General features: G+C 36.5%; 1 protein-coding gene and 1 long non-coding RNA gene across 3 annotated transcripts in view; both read left to right on the top strand.

Moving 5' to 3' along the window:
- The window catches only part of LOC138714686 (neurotrimin-like), a 292805-nt gene extending 282352 nt beyond the window's left edge, over positions 1 to 10453 (top strand). For both annotated transcript variants that reach the window (XM_069846748.1, XM_069846747.1), the window contains exons 9-10: positions 5255 to 5365; positions 9876 to 10453. In XM_069846748.1, the coding sequence (XP_069702849.1) occupies positions 5255 to 5365; positions 9876 to 10000 (236 nt within the window). In that variant the 3' untranslated portion in view covers positions 10001 to 10453. The remainder of the gene's footprint in view (positions 1 to 5254; positions 5366 to 9875) is intronic.
- A 5654-nt stretch (positions 10454 to 16107) lies between these two features.
- LOC138715618 (uncharacterized) lies at positions 16108 to 18170 on the top strand. The gene is made up of 3 exons (XR_011336514.1): positions 16108 to 16132; positions 16243 to 16320; positions 18094 to 18170. It is a non-coding gene; the product is annotated as an uncharacterized lncRNA (long non-coding RNA).
- Positions 18171 to 20345: the final 2175 nt, after the last annotated feature.

The following is a 20345-nucleotide window of genomic DNA, read 5'->3' as shown; positions in this document are numbered from 1 at the left end:
ACGCGTCTAAACTTCGTGTGTACCCGTGTACCTGTCTAAACTTCGTGCGTACACGTGTACGCGACTAAATTTCGTGCGTACTCGTGTACGTGCTTAATCTTCGTACGTATCCACGTACGCATCTAAACTTTGGGTGTACCCGTGTACGCGTCTAAACTTCGTGTGTACCCGTGTACGTGTCTAAACTTCGTGCGTACACGTGTACGCGACTAAATTTCGTGCGTACTCGTGTACGTGCTTAATCTTCGTACGTATCCATGTACGCGTCTAAACTTTGGGTGTACCCGTGTACGCGTCTAAACTTCGTGTGTACCCGTGTACGTGTCTAAACTTCGTGCGTACACGTGTACGCGACTAAATTTCGTGCGTACTCGTGTACGTGCTTAATCTTCGTACGTATCCATGTACGCGTCTAAACTTTGGGTGTACCCGTGTACGCGTCTAAACTTCGTGTGTACCCGTGTACGTGTCTAAACTTCGTGCGTACACGTGTACGCGACTAAATTTCGTGCGTACTCGTGTACGTGCTTAATCTTCGTAAGTATCCATGTACGCGTCTAAACTTTGGGTGTACCCGTGTACGCGTCTAAACTTCGTGTGTACCCGTGTACGTGTCTAAACTTCGTGCGTACACGTGTATGCGACTAAATTTCGTGCGTACTCGTGTACGTGCTTAATCTTCGTACGTATCCATGTACGCGTCTAAACTTTGGGTGTACCCGTGTACGCGTCTGAACTTCGTGTGTACCCGTGTATGTGTCTAAACTTCGTGCGTACTCGTGTACGTGCTTAATCTTCGTACGTATCCATGTACGCGTCTAAATTTCGTGCGTACCCGTGTACGCGTCTAAACTTCGTGTGTACCCGTGTACGTGTCTAAACTTCGTGCGTACACGTGTACGCGACTAAATTTCGTGCGTACTCGTGTACGTGCTTAATCTTCGTACGTATCCATGTACGCGTCTAAACTTTGGGTGTACCCGTGTACGCGTCTGAACTTCGTCCGTAATCATAAGAATATGGTTAAGTAACATAGACAGAAATGTAACTGATAACTAGATAAATTAAACTCTTTCGTAGTACACGAATTTCTAATGAGAAAGTGTTTGTCAACTTGACATGATTATTTTTTTTTTATTTAAATAGCTGTGTGGAAAACAACATTTTGCAGTGTTTCAAAGAGTGGTTGCAAAGCTAAAGGAATCGTAGGTAGCGATGTCAAGTTGTCTTCAGGAGCACGTGTGCACAAGTTAGGTCAGGCCGACATGGAAGCTTGCTCGAAGGCTGGACTCGCACCTCGTGGCGCTATCTCGAGAGCCTCCTATCGCTTCCTTAATACAACTTGATGGGCTGCATCTTGTCACGCGAGCTGGCAACATAGCCTCGGCGCACAAGGTGTTCCTTTTTTCTACTTTGATCAAATGTAGCTGCTTCTTCATTCCCTTATTATTTTAACACTCGTTTATTTGTTTCTGCGTATATTAAGGAGTTTTTTCCTCGGAATCATAGACGTAGAGAAAACAATTTCCTTTAGGGGCCACAATAGGATTATAATAATTACAGTTGACTCCCGTTTTTAGCGGTAATTAATGCACGAACTTCCGCAAAATATAGAGAATAGCGAATTATCCCCAATTTTTTTAATTATTATTTATTGTCCAGTAAAAAATTAATCTGACAGGTCCAATTACTAAAACACACTTCAAAATCAAGTGCAAAAATGCGAAACAGTGAAAAAATATTTAGAAACAGCATAATATTATACAGTACTGCATTGGGATATAATCTTAAAACAAGAAACACAAGCTTTACAAAATGTCATGACACTTTAACAAAATTAATATCATCATTTCTTTGCTTTTTGGAGAACTGTTCATGTTTCTGCTCTTAGATTCAAAATTTCTTTAGAAGGAGGGAAAGACAGTAAATCGAGTCAAAACGATAATGACGTCATCGCCCCCTCCAAAGAAAGGATCGCGAATTAACCGCATGCGAATTATCAGGATTTTACTGTATAAGGTAATTCATACATAGGGCCTACGTATTCTTATAATGAGAATGCCAATTCGCCCACAATCATAAAAATACAAATATATACATACACACGCACAATAAAAAATTAATATTTTTAAATTTGGCTTCTAAAACCTATATCTTGCTTAGCTAAGTACAGAAAATGCCAATTATATCTAATATGATATTGTCCATTTTATTAACAAGATCCGAGCCATCAGTCGACTTGCCTGCCGAGCCGGAGTTGCGCTCTGGCGTGGGTTCAAGTCCAGCTTCGGTTGATCATTTGCGTATGGTGTTAGTTGTAGGAAAATTACAGAAGAGTTTAGAACTCCTAAGCCAGCACATTTAAACATTAGCAACAATAAGACCACATATTAAATACATAGAACAGTGATGTCAACTGTTGCCCATAGGAGCAAGCGCGCGCTTTAGAGCCCAGGAGAGCCTGAGCGCTTTACAGGGAAAGAAAAGAGACAGACGAAAGAGGTAGTATATGCCGCTTGGTCGAGCTATATTCAGGGATGGCCAGCACTGATTAAATGGATAAAGGGAAGAGAACTTATTAAAACTGTATCCATGTTAATTTTTTGATTTGTCTGAGAAGTATAAGTGCATTATAAGAATGTAAGTTTTAATTTTAATGCTCATTTTTCACAAGTTTTCTTTTTTATTCAAAAGGAATATTTTCTCAACCCTTTTACAGGAAAGTGAAATTTTAAGATAAGTTTGTTTAGTAGCCTTACAGGTACTAAAATAATGTTTTCGTAAATCTAATATATCGTAAATACGTATTACTGAAGATAGTGTATTAAAATGTTTGAAAATATTCGCATGGAAAATGTCTGTATGGAAATGAATTAACAAACCAAATACTGTTACATCACAAACAAAAGGTATGTGCCTGTGTGTTGGTAAAACGTCAGCTCTATAGCTTCAGCAGATTTCGAGATAATTTAATATTCTGATAACAGAAAGTTGCGCACCAATATCACCTAAAAGCATAATGCGATAAGAGTTTTATTATGTAATATTAGTTACAGTTAAAACATATATCTAGATAACTTTGCTTTGTACTATAATATTGGTTTGATTACTTTTATAAGGCTAAAGATCAGGAGCGGCTTTCGAAGAGGGGCTGCGGAGCTGCAGCACCCTCAGACATTTGTGGCTCTTGTCTCGTTTTATGTTGTGAAAAACATTTATTATACAGTCTCTATTTAGCGGCTCGAATTTTTTTAATTTTTCCCTCTCAATGACATGCACGCAATCGTTAGTGAAGTCACTTCCTCCCCTGGTGCTGCCAGAGCGAAACCAGAGACAAGGACTATAAGGTGAAGCCACTTCCACCCCTGGAGCTGCCAGTCTCGTCTCGGATGCTTTGCGCGTTAGTTTTACCCCTCCCCCTGCTATCTCTGGCCATGAATCCAGAGTTTACTGGCGCTGCAAAATTTGCAGCAGCTTGTCAGTAGCGCGCAGTTTTAAATACATTTTCTTTAATGTTGTGAGTATAACAAGTGCAACAATGTTTAATTCTGTACAATATTTACAGTCTATTCAGTTCAGTACCTTAACAATTCAGGAGAAATGTGAAATTAAGTGCCCATCAGTTGAATGTCGTAATGGAAAGAGCCGCTAAACAAAATAGCGTACAAAGCTCGCATATTTTTTGCTAATTTATCCAGTATCCCTGCTTTCTTCTCTCGATCTCCACACAGTCTGCATTAGATTACTGTGTTTCAAAGACAATTCCATCAGCTGGGGCAACAAGATGGATTTAAAATAAGAACAGTAAATGTTGTTCATGAGAAGAAGGAGCCATTGCTAGAATGTTTTCAAACCATAATGGAATCTGAAACATCTAACAACATCACATTAAATGAGGCAAGCGACCTGGTGCGTACTCTTGAAGATCCTGAATTCAATTTCTGGCTCAGTTATTTTTTTTTTTTTTTTCATTTATTGATTTATCATGTAGATATATTATACAACCAACTACAACATCGCCAGTTAGATATTTCTAAGGTTCAAATTTGCATATAAAAAATTAAATTATGGTTTATTTAACGACACTCGCAACAGCAGGAGTTATATCAGCGTCGCCGGTGTGCCGGAATTTTGTCTGCAGGATTCTTTTAAATGCTAGTAAATCTACTGACATGAGCCTGTCTCATTTAAACACAACTTAAAGATAAGGCGCATGGAACTAATCTTTAAATAAAGTAAGTTGTGAGGTCCACATTACATGGTTGTAAATGTTGACATCAAATATATATAAAAAATAAAGTAAGTTGCTTGGTTTATTTTTGAATGCAGACCCCCTTAATTCAATACCCACGAGCCGCCACTGCTAAAGATACCATCAATATCAATTTCAACTTATCATGTCATATTCAGTGTCTTTCTTTATGAATGATGTGTTTAATTCACTTAGTACAGTATAGTTGTAGTTATTATGGAATTTGTGTGAATATTTCTTTTTTACTCTTTATTATGTTATTAACGTTTAAAACACAGCTGCAATATTAGGCTAAGAAATAGGTGTTAGTACTTTTGTTTTACAGACAATATAGAAAGTAGCAAACAGAAAGAAGCCATATAAAAATAACGACATAAAATTTCACGTTCCGTTTGAAGTTTGTGCATCACTGTTTTCTTAATCCAACAGGCTGCTTATTCCTCCTGGCATACCTAGCGCTTAATGCCCGCGCACGACGTCAAGGTCAGAAACATGCGCTTACTTTGGCATCACTGGCATAGAACAAAATTTCAGTGGGGAAAGAAAAATATTTTGAGAAACTTTCAGTGACCAACTAAATCATAAAGTATTTGAATTTTGCAGTTTCTTAACATTATGTGTAGTAATTTCCTTTCCATTGCATGCTAAAAAATGTCTACTTCTCTCTATCTTGGACACCCCGTTACGTTGGACAATTTTTTATTGAAGCACACGTGTCCAGGTTAGAGAGGTTTCACTGTTTCTGATAATTAATACGATAAAAATTTGTCTGTAATAATGTAAATTGTTACCTTTGTCATGTCCATTAATCATGTACAATGTACAGTAGATGAAATTTTCAGAGAGTGTCATAAAGTATTGACCGCCATTGTGATTAACATAGACGGATTCACTAAAAGCTTATCTGCATGCAATGCTGAAAAATAAATTTTATTTTAAAAAATGTCTTCTGTGTAGCAATGCTCACGAATTGACTATTGGATACTGTTATTTCTTTCACAGATAAATCTTCCAAAGAACATCAGAGTGATCGCGATGATCCAGGTCCATACCAGCGAGAGATCAACGAAGTCTTGGACCTCTCTGACCCTGAGAAAGTGACGAGAGAAAGAGGTACATAATGTGTAATTTTATTTTATCAATGTATATAACTCATCTTACCACTCTCCACATTGTTTAGGGCCTACAGCATACATGGGTACAATTTTCGGTTACGTGAGGCACTCGATTTGAAATAGTTTGTTTACTAGGAGAGGAGACTGCAGAGTAGGATGGGAAATATAAACTGCTGTGACCTGCGTCACCTTATCGTAATCGCTAAGGCGGTCAGTGGCGAATTATTAGGAAAGCGCTTGGTTAATGTGAGAGACTCGAAAACTTTTATCCAATTTGGCAAAATAATTCGGCAGCTTTCATCATAAACCTCTTTACTATTTCTCCATCATTGAATTGATTTAAATCACAGGCGAGAAATTGCATAACTAGCCAATAATATTCCATCACGTTGTCTACGTTTATTTCTTGAATATTCTGGCGTTTCTCAAGATTACTTAATAGATTTGCATATTCTAGACCTAAAATAATTTTAAAAAATCATATTTCGTTTTCTACGCACATTTGATATATTTTTTATTAATTTCTTTTGGAAATAATACGTACAAACAACATTTAATTCTTCGGAATAGTACGAAAAATAACATTTAATTTGTCTTACCTTCTAATTCAGCATGTTCTTTATGACATAAGGAGTAATGTCGTTGTATATTAAATTTATTAATGCCTAATAGGATTTTCGAGCATAACATACACCGTATGTTCTCCCCTTCTAAACAGCAAAAAAACTCTTCCTCCCATTTCTCATGAAATAATCGTTTTCTAACGCGTACACACTGCTTTGATAATGCTATTATGCCACCACTGATATTGCTTATGAAACTGATATAGAACCTGCCCACGCCTAGGAGCTGAGTGAGGGAGGAACGGGGTCTGTGAAGATTATGTCACTCAGAGCGATAAGCTCTGTGAAGGTCAGTGAGACACAAATTCTCAATTGAGACACGATGCCCAAGTATGGTTTACATTATTATTATTATTATTATTATTATTATTATTATTATTATTATTGTCAAATTCAGACAAGTCACTGAGGTTTTGCTGTAGAATACAACTGTTAACTGATGATGATATTATGATGATGATGATGATGATGATGATGATGATGATGATGATGATGATGATGATGATGATAAATGAGTGCTCTAGAATCATGACTCACAATATATAAAAACTTCTTTTTAACAATTAAACGAAAACTTCTTACATCTCACTAATTACCATTTGGCAGTAATTATTATTTTAAGTGTTCCATGCATTATAATTCAAAATATTAATTACTGTTTAAGTACGATCGTTTGTTTTGTATAAGTTTATGAACTATTAAAGAATAAAAATATTCTTTTGGATATTGTGAGTTACGATTCTAAAGGACTCAGATAAGGGATTTGAGTTGTGATTTCAACCACAGAAATGATTTCTTACTTTCTATATAAAATATGAAAAGCCTGAAATCCCATAAGGGCAACGGCCTCTTACAGTACTGTAGACTGAGCTGAAGGTCTACTACACTTGGGGAGCCAGTTCAAGAGAGCTTACACTATACACTTACTGTACAATCTAAATATATAAACAAACTATACAAACCAAACTCAAAAACTACACAGAATAAACACATAAATTATACAAACTAAACACAAAACTATACAGACCTAAGCGTATAAATTATATAAACTAAACACACAAAAAACTATTCAAACTAAACACAAAAAAACTATAAAGAATAAACACAAATCATACAAAATAAACACAAAAAACTACACAAAATAAACAAAAACTATGCAGACTAAACACAAATTATACAAACTAAACACACAAAAATCTATACAAATTAAAAACACATGAATTATACAAACTAAACAGACAAACAAGCTATTCAAACTATATACACAAAAAATTATACGAACTTAACATGTAAATTGTACAAACTAAACACAAACAAACTATCCAAACTAAACACACAAAAAATATGCAAACTAAACACAAGTTATACCAACTAAACACATAAATTGTACAAACTAAGCACACAAACAAATTATACAAACTTAACACATTAATTATATCAATTGATCACATAAATTGTATCGGTATCAACTAAGCACACAAAATATCCAAACTAAACACACAAACCAACAATCCAAACTAAACACACAAAAATTATACAAACTAAACGCATAAATTGTACCAACTAAGCAACAAACTATCCAAACTAAACACACAAACCACTATCTAAACTAAACACACAAAATTATACAAACTAAACACATAAATTGTACCAACTAAGCCCACAAACTATCCAAACTAAACACACAAACCACTATCTAAACTAAACACACAAAATTATACAAACTAAACACATAAATTGTACCAACTAAGCCCACAAACTATCCAAACTAAACACACAAAATTATACAAACTAAACACATAAATTGTACCAACTAAGCCCACAAACTATCCAAACTAAACACACAAAATTATACAAACTAAACACATAAATTGTACCAACTAAGCCCACAAACTATCCAAACTAAACACACAAAATTATACAAACTAAACACATAAATTGTACCAACTAAGCCCACAAACTATCCAAACTAAACACACAAAATTATACAAACTAAACACATAAATTGTACCAACTAAGCCCACAAACTATCCAAACTAAACACACAAACCACTATCTAAACTAAACACACAAAATTATACAAACTAAACACATAAATTGTACCAACTAAGCCCACAAACTATCCAAACTAAACACACAAAATTATACAAACTAAACACATAAATTGTACCAACTAAGCCCACAAACTATCCAAACTAAACACACAAAATTATACAAACTAAACACATAAATTGTACCAACTAAGCCCACAAACTATCCAAACTAAACACACAAAATTATACAAACTAAACACATAAATTGTACCAACTAAGCCCACAAACTATCCAAACTAAACACACAAAAAAATTATACAAACTGAACACATAAATTGTACGAACTAAGCACACAAACAAACTATCCGAAATAAACATACAAAAAAATTATACAAACTAAACACATAAATTATATCAACTAAACACATAAATTGTACGAGCTAAGCACACAAACAAACTATCCAAACTAAACACACAAAAAATTATACAAACTAAACACATAAATTATAACAACTAAACACATAAATTGAGGGGCTGGGCGCAAGAACGACATTTTAGAGGATGTGCCCTTTTTGAGTAAAGCGCTTTATTGTGTTCTCTGATCTGTTATGCATATTATTACCAAGTTGTAGTTCAATACTGTGATCAAAGAGGTCAGGAGTACCCAAAATGTTGTTGTTTTCTAATGCCAGGCGTTTGACAATAAAGTCATTTGACCTCTTGCACTCCAATATTTTTCAAAAGATATTATCATGGTCAGCCACTGAAGCACACATTTTGAGGTGTTCCGAATCCATTTCTTGGTTTGAGTTGCACAATGGGCAGTTAGAGGACTGACATATTCCAATTCTATGCAGGTGTTTGGCCAAACAATCATGGGTTATCACCAATCTAAATGCAGCTACAGACGATTTTCGCGGTAAATCGGGAATTAACTGTGGATTATGATGCAGAGAGTTCCATTTTCCCCTTGTGATTGTGTTATCAAATTTTGTTTATTGAAGTCTAAGTATGCAGATTTAATAACTCTTTTCACAGAGTAATACGTAGATTTAGTAACAGGTCTGTAAGTAGCAGTGCTGCCCTTCTTTGCTAAAGCATCCGCATTCTCGTTTCCCAGGATTCCACAATGGGATGGTATCCATTGGAATACAATTCTTTTATTGAGTGATATTAATGTAAAGGCGTGCGTAGGTAACATTATTACGGTTTGAATTTTTAACATCAATTTTCTCAAAATTTGCATTTGAGAGAAGTGCCTTTCTTGCACCCAACCCCTCAATTGTACCAACTAAGCACACAAACAAACTATCAAACTAAACACAAAAAGTATACAATCTAAACACACAAATTATACCAACTAAATACATAAATTGTACCTACTATGCCAGCGTTGTCAGACAGCCTAAACGGAGCGGAGCGCTCCACTATAACTCGCTGCGTGCTCGGTGCTTCCACAGACATAAGCAAGTTCACGCTCCGACTGGACGTCTCCAGCACCACAACCGATTTCGGAGCTTACAACTCTGACACTACTGAACTATGCACACAAAGACACAAAAAAATATACAAACTAAGCACGTAAATTATATTAGCTACACACACAAACAAACTATCCAAACAATACACAACTATACACAGTTTACATAGTGTTCGTAATTTCTTCCAGTCTTTTCTATGCCTGTACCTCGCTGTTCTCGTCCACTGCGCTCCAGTCTCGCTCCGGAAGGCGTCCATCCACCTTCTTCTTGGACGTGTTCTGCTACATTTCCCAATGCTTGGGTCCCTGAGGCAATACTTTCTATATACTGTAGTATACAGAATATGTTATTCACTTCTGTTCTCCTTTCAGGTGGAGCTACAGATTTGAAACTCCGTGGAAGACACAGGGGCAAGCCGAGTACCCAGTCATCTGCTTCTGATATCTCGCTAGGTTATCTTGCAATAATCATCGCTTCTGCATCTGCAGCTTGGTGAAATCTCATTTTATAAAGCGCATAAACTGGATGAGTGAGGTAACACTGCTTTTGCTCTTTGAGTGTGTTCAGATTTTCAACAAAATATCAGACTAATATTGTGGACTTTTCGAAGAGAAACTAGAAAATTGTGACTTTCAACTTAGTGGTGGACATATACGTCTGAATATGTTTTTCTTTGTGATCCCATTGTGAACCCCAAGATTTAAATGGATGCCGAAGGAATGGCTACAAAATCAGTGTGTGTATGTTTGTAAGATGAACTGAATTTTCATTCCAGAGCCCATTTTTTATCATAAATTGTGGTTATTTGTAGATGGAAATGTATATTAAAGACATGTTGTACCGGTGCAGCAGAATTTTCAGTTTGTGTGTTAATTGAAATATTGTTTTAAAAGGAGCTCATATTGAGCCGTTTATTCACCAACCACAGCAACAAATAAATGTAAAAGTATTCAATGTAGTTACTTTTTATACATGTTTTTTTTTTCTCAACAATTCTCCAGCACAGTGCAGGAGTAATGAAGTGATCATGAAGAGACGTGCAAAAATATTTATATCTCCTCTTTTCCTTTCTTCTTCTGTCACTCTCTGTTTGGACTTAATTGGCTCATCAGAAAGAATATCATAATCATCATCGTCATCATCAAAGAAACAAGGTTCCTTAGATCTTGTGGTCTGTTTCGGTTTCATTCTTTATCCAGAATTGTTTCACGAGTACAACCTCGGTTCTGTTTCCCTATTGGTTGCTACTTTAACATTAATTCCGATAACATATTCTTTGTCTCACTTCCAACATGTTCCTTCCATTTATTCCTGTGCTGATGGATTTTTCTTTTCAAAGGTAGATTTTACTTTATTCGTTCACTCTTACTTTTCTGCCCAAAGGCAGGTCTTTTACTGCAAACTCAGCATTCTCCAATCTTCCCTCTTTTCCTCCTTCCACTTAATCTCCACATATGATCCGATATCTTGTTCTAACCCGAACTTATTTCCCGTTCACCATTCCTTCCAGTGCATCCTTCAGTATCCAGTTCTGCAGTTTCTTCTCAGCCAATTTCTTTTTCCATTCCTGATCAGTTTCAGCATCATTATTTCTTCACAGCTTCATTTCTTGTTCTGAGTAGGTTCTGAGGTTACACACTGGATGGCGGATGATTCAAATTACGTGATTGTGTTGGTGTAATTTGATGAGTATGCAAATAGTTTGTCATATTTTAACGATTTAAAGTGAAGTGTTCCAACTGTGTTAATACTTACAAGGGAAGGGTTTTGGCTCGAACAGGAATTTTTGGTTAAAAATTTGTACAGACGTTTACCTCTCAATGGCGATGAAGACCGTAAAAGCAATCGTTTGTGTAACTTTCCGTTTGGTTGGTATTGCTCAATACACTTCTTTAAAAATCTACATGAGGATTCTCTATAAAATGCATGAAACAGCATGGAGCAGAGCAATAAGCACAACACGCAGAAGCAACACCTGAACAATCTTCTGAACCACACTCCAGTGCTGAAAAATCAAATGCCACCTGAATTACATTTTTGAAGTCCGAGACTTGTTTAGGATTCACGTAACCAGCTGACTGCCAGGAATACTGAAGCATAGGGCGGTATACTGGAGCAGACAACTGGTTATGAATAACAGAGTGCATTTTCATTATAAACACTCGATTTCCTAAGATAAGTTCTGGATTCTCAGCAAGAGTCCTTATGTAATGTTATCCTCCGAGCATATATTTTGTATTGTCTAAGCAAATAGAGGCTCTCCGAAATAAATATTCAGAGGCTGGATATATTTAGTTTTTTTTTAGGTGGAATGATCATACATTCCATGTCCTAGCCTTGGAATGATTAATTTATTAAGGTTGCGTCCTTGTGCGCATTCAATGACTCACACAACAGTATATACTTTTGATTAGCTACAATATTTTGAGACAGAACGTTGGAGAAAAAGTTCTTAAATGGGCTTTAGACATTTTACCACTCGCACTAGCTTCTAGGCTACGCTAGGCTTACGGGTAAGATGTCCCATCCCCTTAACTTGTGCAGTGCTCTCCCCACCCCTCAACTTGTACAGTGCTCTAACAGACAAACCACACATTACACAAACGAATGCTTTTGGGAGCTTTACAGAGATGTAAAGGTGGGCCTGTATACACATTTTGGATACGAAATTCCTGTTCGAGCCGAAACCCTTCCCTTGTTAGTGTTACTATTATTACATTATATTATTGATTACTAATACTCAGGGGCGGCTTTCGAAGGAGGGCTGCGGAGCTGCAGACATTTGTGTCTCTTGTCTCGTTTTATGTTGTGAAATACATTTATTATACAGTCTCCATTTAGCGGCTCGAATTTTTTTTTAAATTTCGCTCTCACTGACATGCACGCAATCGTTAGTGAAGTCACTTCCTCCTCTGGTGCTGCCAGAGACAAAGATAATGGGTGAAGCCACTTCCTCCCCTGGAGCTTCCAGTCTCGTCTCGGATGCTTTGCGCGTTAGTTTTACCCCTCCCCCTGCTGCCCCTGACAATGAATCCAGCGTTTCCAGGAGCTGCAAAATTTGCAGCAGCTTGTCAGTAGCGCGCAGTTTTAAATATATTTTATTTAATATTGTGAGTATAACAAGTGCAACAATATTTAATTCTGTACAATATGTACAGTCTATTCAATTCAGTACCTTAATAATTCAGGATAAAATATGTGAAATTAAGTGCCCATCAGTTGAATTTCATAATTGAAAGAGCCACTAAACAAAATACAAATGCTCGCATATTTTTTGTTGATTTATCCAGTAGGCCTAATCCCTGCTTTTTTCTCTCGATCTCCACACAGTCTGTATTAGATTAATGTGTTTCAAAGACAATTCCATCAGCTGGGGCAACAAGATAGAGTTTTGAAATAAGAACAGTAAATGTTGTTCATGAGAAGAAGGAGCCATTGCTAGAATGTTTTCAAACCTTAATGGAATCTGAAACATCCAACAACATCACAATAAATGAGGCAAGCGCCCTGGTGCCTACCCTTGAAGATCCTGAATTCAATTTCTGGCTCAGTTTTTTCATTTATTGATGTATCATGTAAATATATTATACAACCAACTACAACATCGCCAGTTAGATATTTCTAAGGTTCAAATCTGCATATAAAAATTTAAATTATGGTTTATTTAACGACACTCGCAACTGCAGGGGTTATGTCAGCGTCGCCGGTGTGCCGGAATTTTGACCCGCAGGATTCTTTTAAATGCTAGTAAATCTACTGACATGAGCCCGTCTCATTTAAACACATTTAAATGCCATCGATCTGGGCCGGGATCGAACCCGCAACCTACTATGCTACCGAGACCGACTCTGCATATCAAGCTTTGTTAATGCCATACAGACAATACGGAACAGTGCCCAGTTGAGCAGCGAGATCTGTGAAAATGAAAACCCTAAAAAGCGTCGTAAGGTCGAAGGGATTCAAACAAGGGTTGCGGCAGTCAAGGAAGTGTGTGACCTCATTATCACACAAGCTAACACCCGATACCACTTCATACTTTCTTACTTACTGGCTTTTAAGGAACCCGGAGGTTCATTGCCGCCCTCACATAAGCCCGCCATTGGTCCCTGTCCTGAGCAAAATTAATCCATTGTCTATCATCATATCTCACCTCCCTTAAATCCATTTTAATATTATCTTCCCATCTACGTCTCGGCCTCACTAAAGGTCTTTTTCTCTCCGGCCTCCCAACTAACACTCTATATGCATTTCTGGATTCGCCCATACGTACTACATGCCCTGCCCATCTCAAACGTCTGGATTTAATGTTCCTAATTATGTCAGGTGAAGAATACAATGCGTGCAGTTCTGTGTCGTGTAACTTTCTCCATTCTCCTGTAACTTCATCCCTCTTAGCCCCAAATATTTTCCTAAGCACCTTATTCTCAAACAGATTTCACTTCATAGATCATCTAATATTATCTTCTCTTCTGTGTCAAGAAAAATTTGAATGCTACAAAAGCTCATTTCCTTAAAATGGCCTAAATGTATGTGTGAAGCTTTTTCCAATGTTCGATAAAGACAAACTAAAAACAGAACTCACTATGTTGTATCAGAGACAAGAATTCAGAAATATCAGTGACGCAGTCAAGCTCTTGCAGTTTCTCTATCTGAGAACTTGCAGGCCTCATTTTCAGAAGTTGTGAAGCTACTACGCATAGCTATCACCATACCAATGACAACTTCCGAACCAGAACGTTGCTTTGCGTGTTTGAAGAGTGTAAAATCCTGCCTCAGAAATACGATGAGAGAAGAGAAACTGACCGCATTAGCTATGTTTTCCATTGTAAAGACTATGTTAAACAACATACCGGATTTTAATAAGAAGATGATTAAAAAGTTTGCATCCTACAAGACAAGGTGCATTGAACTAATCTTTAAATCAGGTAAGTTGCATGATTTATTTTTGTACGCAGTCCCCCTGAATTCAATACCCACGAGCCGCCACTGCTAATACTTATTTTCTTTGTGAACAATATATGTATTTTCGTGTTTTATGGGAGTGTTTCGAGTGATCTTTATCCTCAAGCATTGACACTACATTAGTTAATGAACAATTTGATTTATACACTGCTCTGATTTCGATTGTCTCATTACCCCATCTATTAAAAATTAGCGGAAGTAGGCTGTATCAAATTTTGTAATTTGTATGTCTTTGGTAACCTGATGTCCAAAGATAGCTGTCCTACGATTTTATGATCGTGTAAGCGAACTTTCTAACCACGGGATAAGTCAGAATCAAAGATATAAAGAATGTGTGAATAGAAAGAAGTCGCTGGTGGAATATAGTAAAGAGAAGTAACTCACACCAAACTAAATTGCACGTTTGTGCGCATTCTTTCTTATTAAAGATATAAAGAAATTGACAAACTTTGAAATATTTTCGCTAGTCCTCAATAGGTGGCACCATTATTGGGGCAATTTAAAAAAAGCGTCGGGGAAAATGATGATGTAGATTAACCATAAATAAATTATTCTCATAATTGACAATATCAGCCGTTTTCAGTTAAACGCAGTGTTGATTTGCAGTCAGTAGAGTGGTATGAAAAATTGAATTCTATAACGTGAGTATATTTGAGTACGATTGGCGACACTGACTATTATCTGCGCTATCTATTCATGGAATTAAGCCTGGTTCAGACGGTGTTAGTTTCTGTGATAGATTCCAAGGTGGCTGCGCTGATGGCTTCCCTGCGTGCTCACTTGCTGGCTCCCGTTTTGCCTACGGTGATGGTAGTTGTTCACATGGAGCTTGCTCTTTTCACAGTTCAAATTTGAAACTCATCTGCTGTTTCAACTGTTGCCAACACTCATGGTCAAAAAGAAACTAAACCATGAGTGGAAAACAACTAAAGTCCTACATTAACAGTAGTAAATGTCGCAATAAAGTAATTAAGCCATAAGTGCAAAACAGCTAAATTCCGATATTTAATTGTTGTTTCTTAGAAACTAAAGAATATAGAAAAAAACAGGTATAGTTGGAAAACAACGAACATGGCGACATGGTTTCAGTGGTGATATTATATGATCATCTTTGGATCCAGCCTGCAAACCATCACGAAAAATAGCAAGGAACCTACCAACGAGCTAGATAGCTCGTTGGAACCAAGAGGAGTAGAATATTCTACTCCTCTTGGTTGGAACCTACCCTCGAAATCAAGCAAGCCAGTCAGCCATCCAAGGACCCACCAGAGCGCATTACTTCCGGCAAGTGAGCACGCAGGCTACCCATCAGCGCAGCCACCTTGGAATCCATCACAGAAACACGCACCGTCTGAACCGGGCTTTAATCAATCAATCTTCTTAATGTAATCCAGCTGTTTTTGCTGCCAACATAAAGTCCACATAGTCCACTGTAGTCTATTCAGTTATTGTTTTTCTACTTATAGAAGTTAATAAACTAAAGAAGCCACACTAAAATTATCGTTCACTATCGATTAGTCGGGTCAGATATCTTTAAACATCAGTGACCCTACGGGTAATTAATTTTTACCACACAAGTTATGGCGGGAAGAACACCGTTGCATACGTTGGCAACATGTGTTTGTCATCATAACGAGCAGTGATAGCCTTAAAATAAATGGATGAGGTAAATATGAAGCAAATAACTAAATATTTTATTTAATAAGAAAAGGAGAAAGCTTATTGATGTATTCTGTTTATGTTACATATTCTCTTTTGCTTACCTAATCTTTACAGGGAGCAACGATATCGGGGAACCGGGTTAGGTACGTGAGAAGCATCGTGGGTGTTATTTACAGGAATTATGGAATAAATGTGAGTATTATAAGTGGTTTTTAAGGACAAATATCTCCCGATTAATAGATACTTTGCAAAGTGATTTGCTGGATAATGTGTGAATGTTTAATAATTATATTTATATAATATTTTGGTAATTATGTTAACCATCATAACAACGTCGATAAAATATAAAAATGCATTTTGAAGTTAATGTCGGTTTGAGAGCATTTATTACTTATTAAGAAGTGACAGTCAAGGAATAAAAATTCTGTTTTTGTGTTAGATTTTTTTTGAATGCTCGAGGATCAGTGACAGTTTACATTTCGTTTGTATGCCTTGCTTACATGCTATGGTAGATACAGTGGTAGTATCCAAGAAAGAGTCGCTGTTTTCCCGTTCAAGAAGTTGGATGATGTAATAGGCTTATATGACGTCATGTATGTCCACACTTTACATTGCAAGTACTGGTACGAAAAAACTGTACGATAGGCTACAGTAGAAAGTGAGTTGTTGTAAGCTCGAGGATAGTGACAGGTTAGGTTAGGCTTGGTTTGATCATGCTTTCAGTGTGCCTTGCATATATGCTTTTTGGCAGATAGGTACATAAATGAATCGATTATTATTGAATGGTCTCATGTCCATTTTCTTGACAAATTGAATTATGGCCACCATTATATTCTTCTTAGTGTAGAGCACCGTTTACTGAAGAAAAGGCACAATTATGTGCACTCTACCGAATGTTGCAGTGTAAAGAAGTTTCTGTTTAGTAATGAAACAGCACGTGTCAGGACATGTGACCTATCAATAACAAATTCTCTTCTTTTTCTATCATTCTTTGCATGATGTACAATATAAAATCTCATGATTCCATTCTTTGTTTGGAACAGTTACAAAATAGCGAGAAGTTGAAACATCACGAAATATTCTTTTAAATTTCAGAGTATTCAGTGATGGTTTTTGATGCTAAGTCCCCGGGTAGTGGTTGCATATGAATATACTGATGGAATAATGACACACACATTCAAGTTATTGCATAGAATTAATGCGAAGCATCCTAATGACTTGAAACTACTTGAAAGTAAATCATATTATGGAAAAGTTCCAATAAATAATAAGAAAGTTGAAGATGTCAGCAAAGTTACGCAATGTATACTTCTTGAATATCTTTAATTTTATGAAGAAATTCTACAGTGGCCAATAGAAGAAAAAACAATGAGGGTGACTGAAAACTTCAGAGGAAGTGTTTAATGAAGAAACTTGAAAGGTTTTATGCTTTTAAATTGCTTTATTTCAGAAATAAGAGATATTGCCTTAGCAAAATTATGTTCTTAACAGTTAAATTCTTAAGTATTTGTTAGTCAGTAATAGTTACAACACATGCAAGGACATAAAAAATTAATTATGCTTTACTTACTGTTTATTATTAAAAGGGCACAAGTCCACCATAAATATAATTTTTTTACAATTAAGTTTTAGTGATGCTACCATTAATTTATGCATGTAAATGTAACTTTATACACCTTTGTCGTCGAATAAAAAATATCTGATTACACTACAAAGTACCATTAGCAAAATAAACAGTTTTTTGCTTCTCCTGTAAAATTGATAAAAGTGGACATGTGACCTTTCAAAAATAATAATCGGTTCAAATGTAGGAGATATAAAATTGTGCTACGTTTGTGAAAATAAAGTTATGTTAGGCAATATATTTTTCTTAGAAATTGTCCATTTTAGCCTTTTTTATATTTGTAGTTTGTAATATTTCATGAGATTTTAGAAATTTAAACTGTGTTTTCCGTCATTTTTCAGAGTTTTGTTTCTGAAAAAAAAAAATAAATAAAACATGAAATAAGACAATTTTTGAAAGAGAACAAGCAAAAAGAAGCCATCTTGACAAGGTACAGTTTTACCAGTGTGTGTGTGTGTGTAATGTCTACCCACTTCACTTGCGGATTCGGGTTCCGCATACTGCAGATAGATGGCAGAACTCTGACCAATTTTCAAATTGCATGATGTTTATCTTTGAAGAGTTATGTCGTGTATTAGGATGGGTGTATGTATAAGTGTAGTGTAAGGAATGGGTGAGGATGTTGATGAAGGTGGGGAAGGGAGAAGGAGAAACCTAGTGCAGTCACGTAGCCTACTCCTGTCGAATAGCACCAAGGGGCCACCAGACTTAATGTCCCCGTCCGACAGATGAATCACTATCAACAGTGATATATTATTATGCCATCTCTTCATATGTACAGCATATTGGTGCACAATCTATGTTTTACCAATATTTTTAACATAAATTGAATTAAAAATAAATGTTGTTCGTCCTAAAACTTCTGATTGTGAAAGTAATTAAGGTAACCTATTTTCAAAATATGTTGTTGTTGTTTTCTAATGCCAGGCGTTTGACAATAAAGTCATTTGACCTCTTGCACTCCAATATTTTTCAAAGATATTATCATGACCAGCCACTGAAGCACAGATTTTGAGGTGTTCCGAATCCATTTCTTGGTTTGAGTTGCACCATGGGCAGTTAGGGGACTGATATATTCCAATTCTATGCAGGTGTTTGGCCAAACAATCATGGCCTGTTGCCAATCTAAATGCAGCTACAGACGATTTTCGTGGTAAGTCGGGAATTAACTGTGGATTTTGATGCAGAGAGTTCCATTTTTTCCCTTGAGATTGTGTTATCAAATTTTGTTTGTTGAAGTCTATTAAATGGCAAGTTGTAGTCGATTTAAGTGAACACCATATTTTAACGTTTTGGTGGCTACTTCATTCACACACAACCCCCAGAATGTCTGGAGGACCACACCTGCTGTTGGTCGATGGGTCCACTGGACCTAGCTGGGAGATCTTGTTGATCACCAGCTTTCCCTCCTTAAGCCACTGGAGGACGATTTTAGTGCCATAGCAGGTCAGCACTAGGAACAGAAAAGTACAAAGAGGAGGAAGGAAAGTGAAATGAACCCCTAGGCCTCGAATGCTCTAATGCCGTCGGGGTCGAAGAAAGTAAGAGTTCAGTCAGAGGACTGGATAGGAAAGGGTAAAGAGGGAATTAGGTATTGAATAGAGGAAAATTATACCAAATTCAGTCATTAACTCATCAAACTGACCAGTGCTAATTGATGAGTAGCCCCTCCCTTTAGTTCAGCTTGTAAAATTATGCTTATTAACAGCTGCACCACGGGAAGGTAGGGATGGGGCATTGGGTATTTGTCCAGGCTGGTTCCTTAAAGCCTTCAATGGGAAGGATTAATGGCTCTCCCCCCTGTATCTGACAGATACTCTTTTGCAGCCTATTTTCAATATATTGAAATTTTGGTAATTAACTATAATATGCTTTTGGCTCACATTTTCCGCTTTTGTACCGACAATGTGATATACGTGAAAATCTGGAGGTTACTTTACTCTTTCCTGAGAAATTATAAATATTTTTTATCGTTTCTTTCTTTTATCTTCTCTTCCCTCATTCTCCCCTACTTTTTCTCACTCACTTTCTTTATCTATTACATACATTTCATGTTAATTAATTTTTTGTTTGTTTTATGTGCAGTTACTGGGATTTGAGCCAAGAACCTTTCCAGTTACAGTCTGATGCTTTACTGCTATGCTAAGAAGCGAGTTAAAGGACGCTTCTTAAAATATTTCACTTAATATCAACTTACTTGTTTATAAATACACATCAGTAGGTGACGCCGGGTTAAAGACTACATCTTGGAACTATGGTGAGTAGAAATTATTTCGTATTAGCTCTGTGTCAGTCCAATTCTGAATGTAATTTTGTAATTGTTTGGGTGGGGAGGGGGGGCGTTGCCTTCCCAAGGCCCCCGCTTGGGGCTATCACTGTCGCTCCCAAACCTCCACAAGTGTATAATAGAAATATAAAATCAGCATTAAAAGCAAAGAAAAAACCAGTGCCATTGAGGTTAAGTTAAGTTAGTGCAGCAGATTACAACAATAATATTAAGAGTACAATTAAATTGTAATTACAATTAATATTACATTTAAAATTACAATAAGAATAAAAAATAAAATTAAAAAATCATTCGCTGTTTTTCCAG

The sequence above is a fragment of the Periplaneta americana genome, chromosome 15 (genome assembly GCF_040183065.1).
Source record: "Periplaneta americana isolate PAMFEO1 chromosome 15, P.americana_PAMFEO1_priV1, whole genome shotgun sequence".
Taxonomy (NCBI): domain Eukaryota; kingdom Metazoa; phylum Arthropoda; class Insecta; order Blattodea; family Blattidae; genus Periplaneta; species Periplaneta americana.
This window is presented reverse-complemented; position numbering and strand designations above follow the sequence as displayed.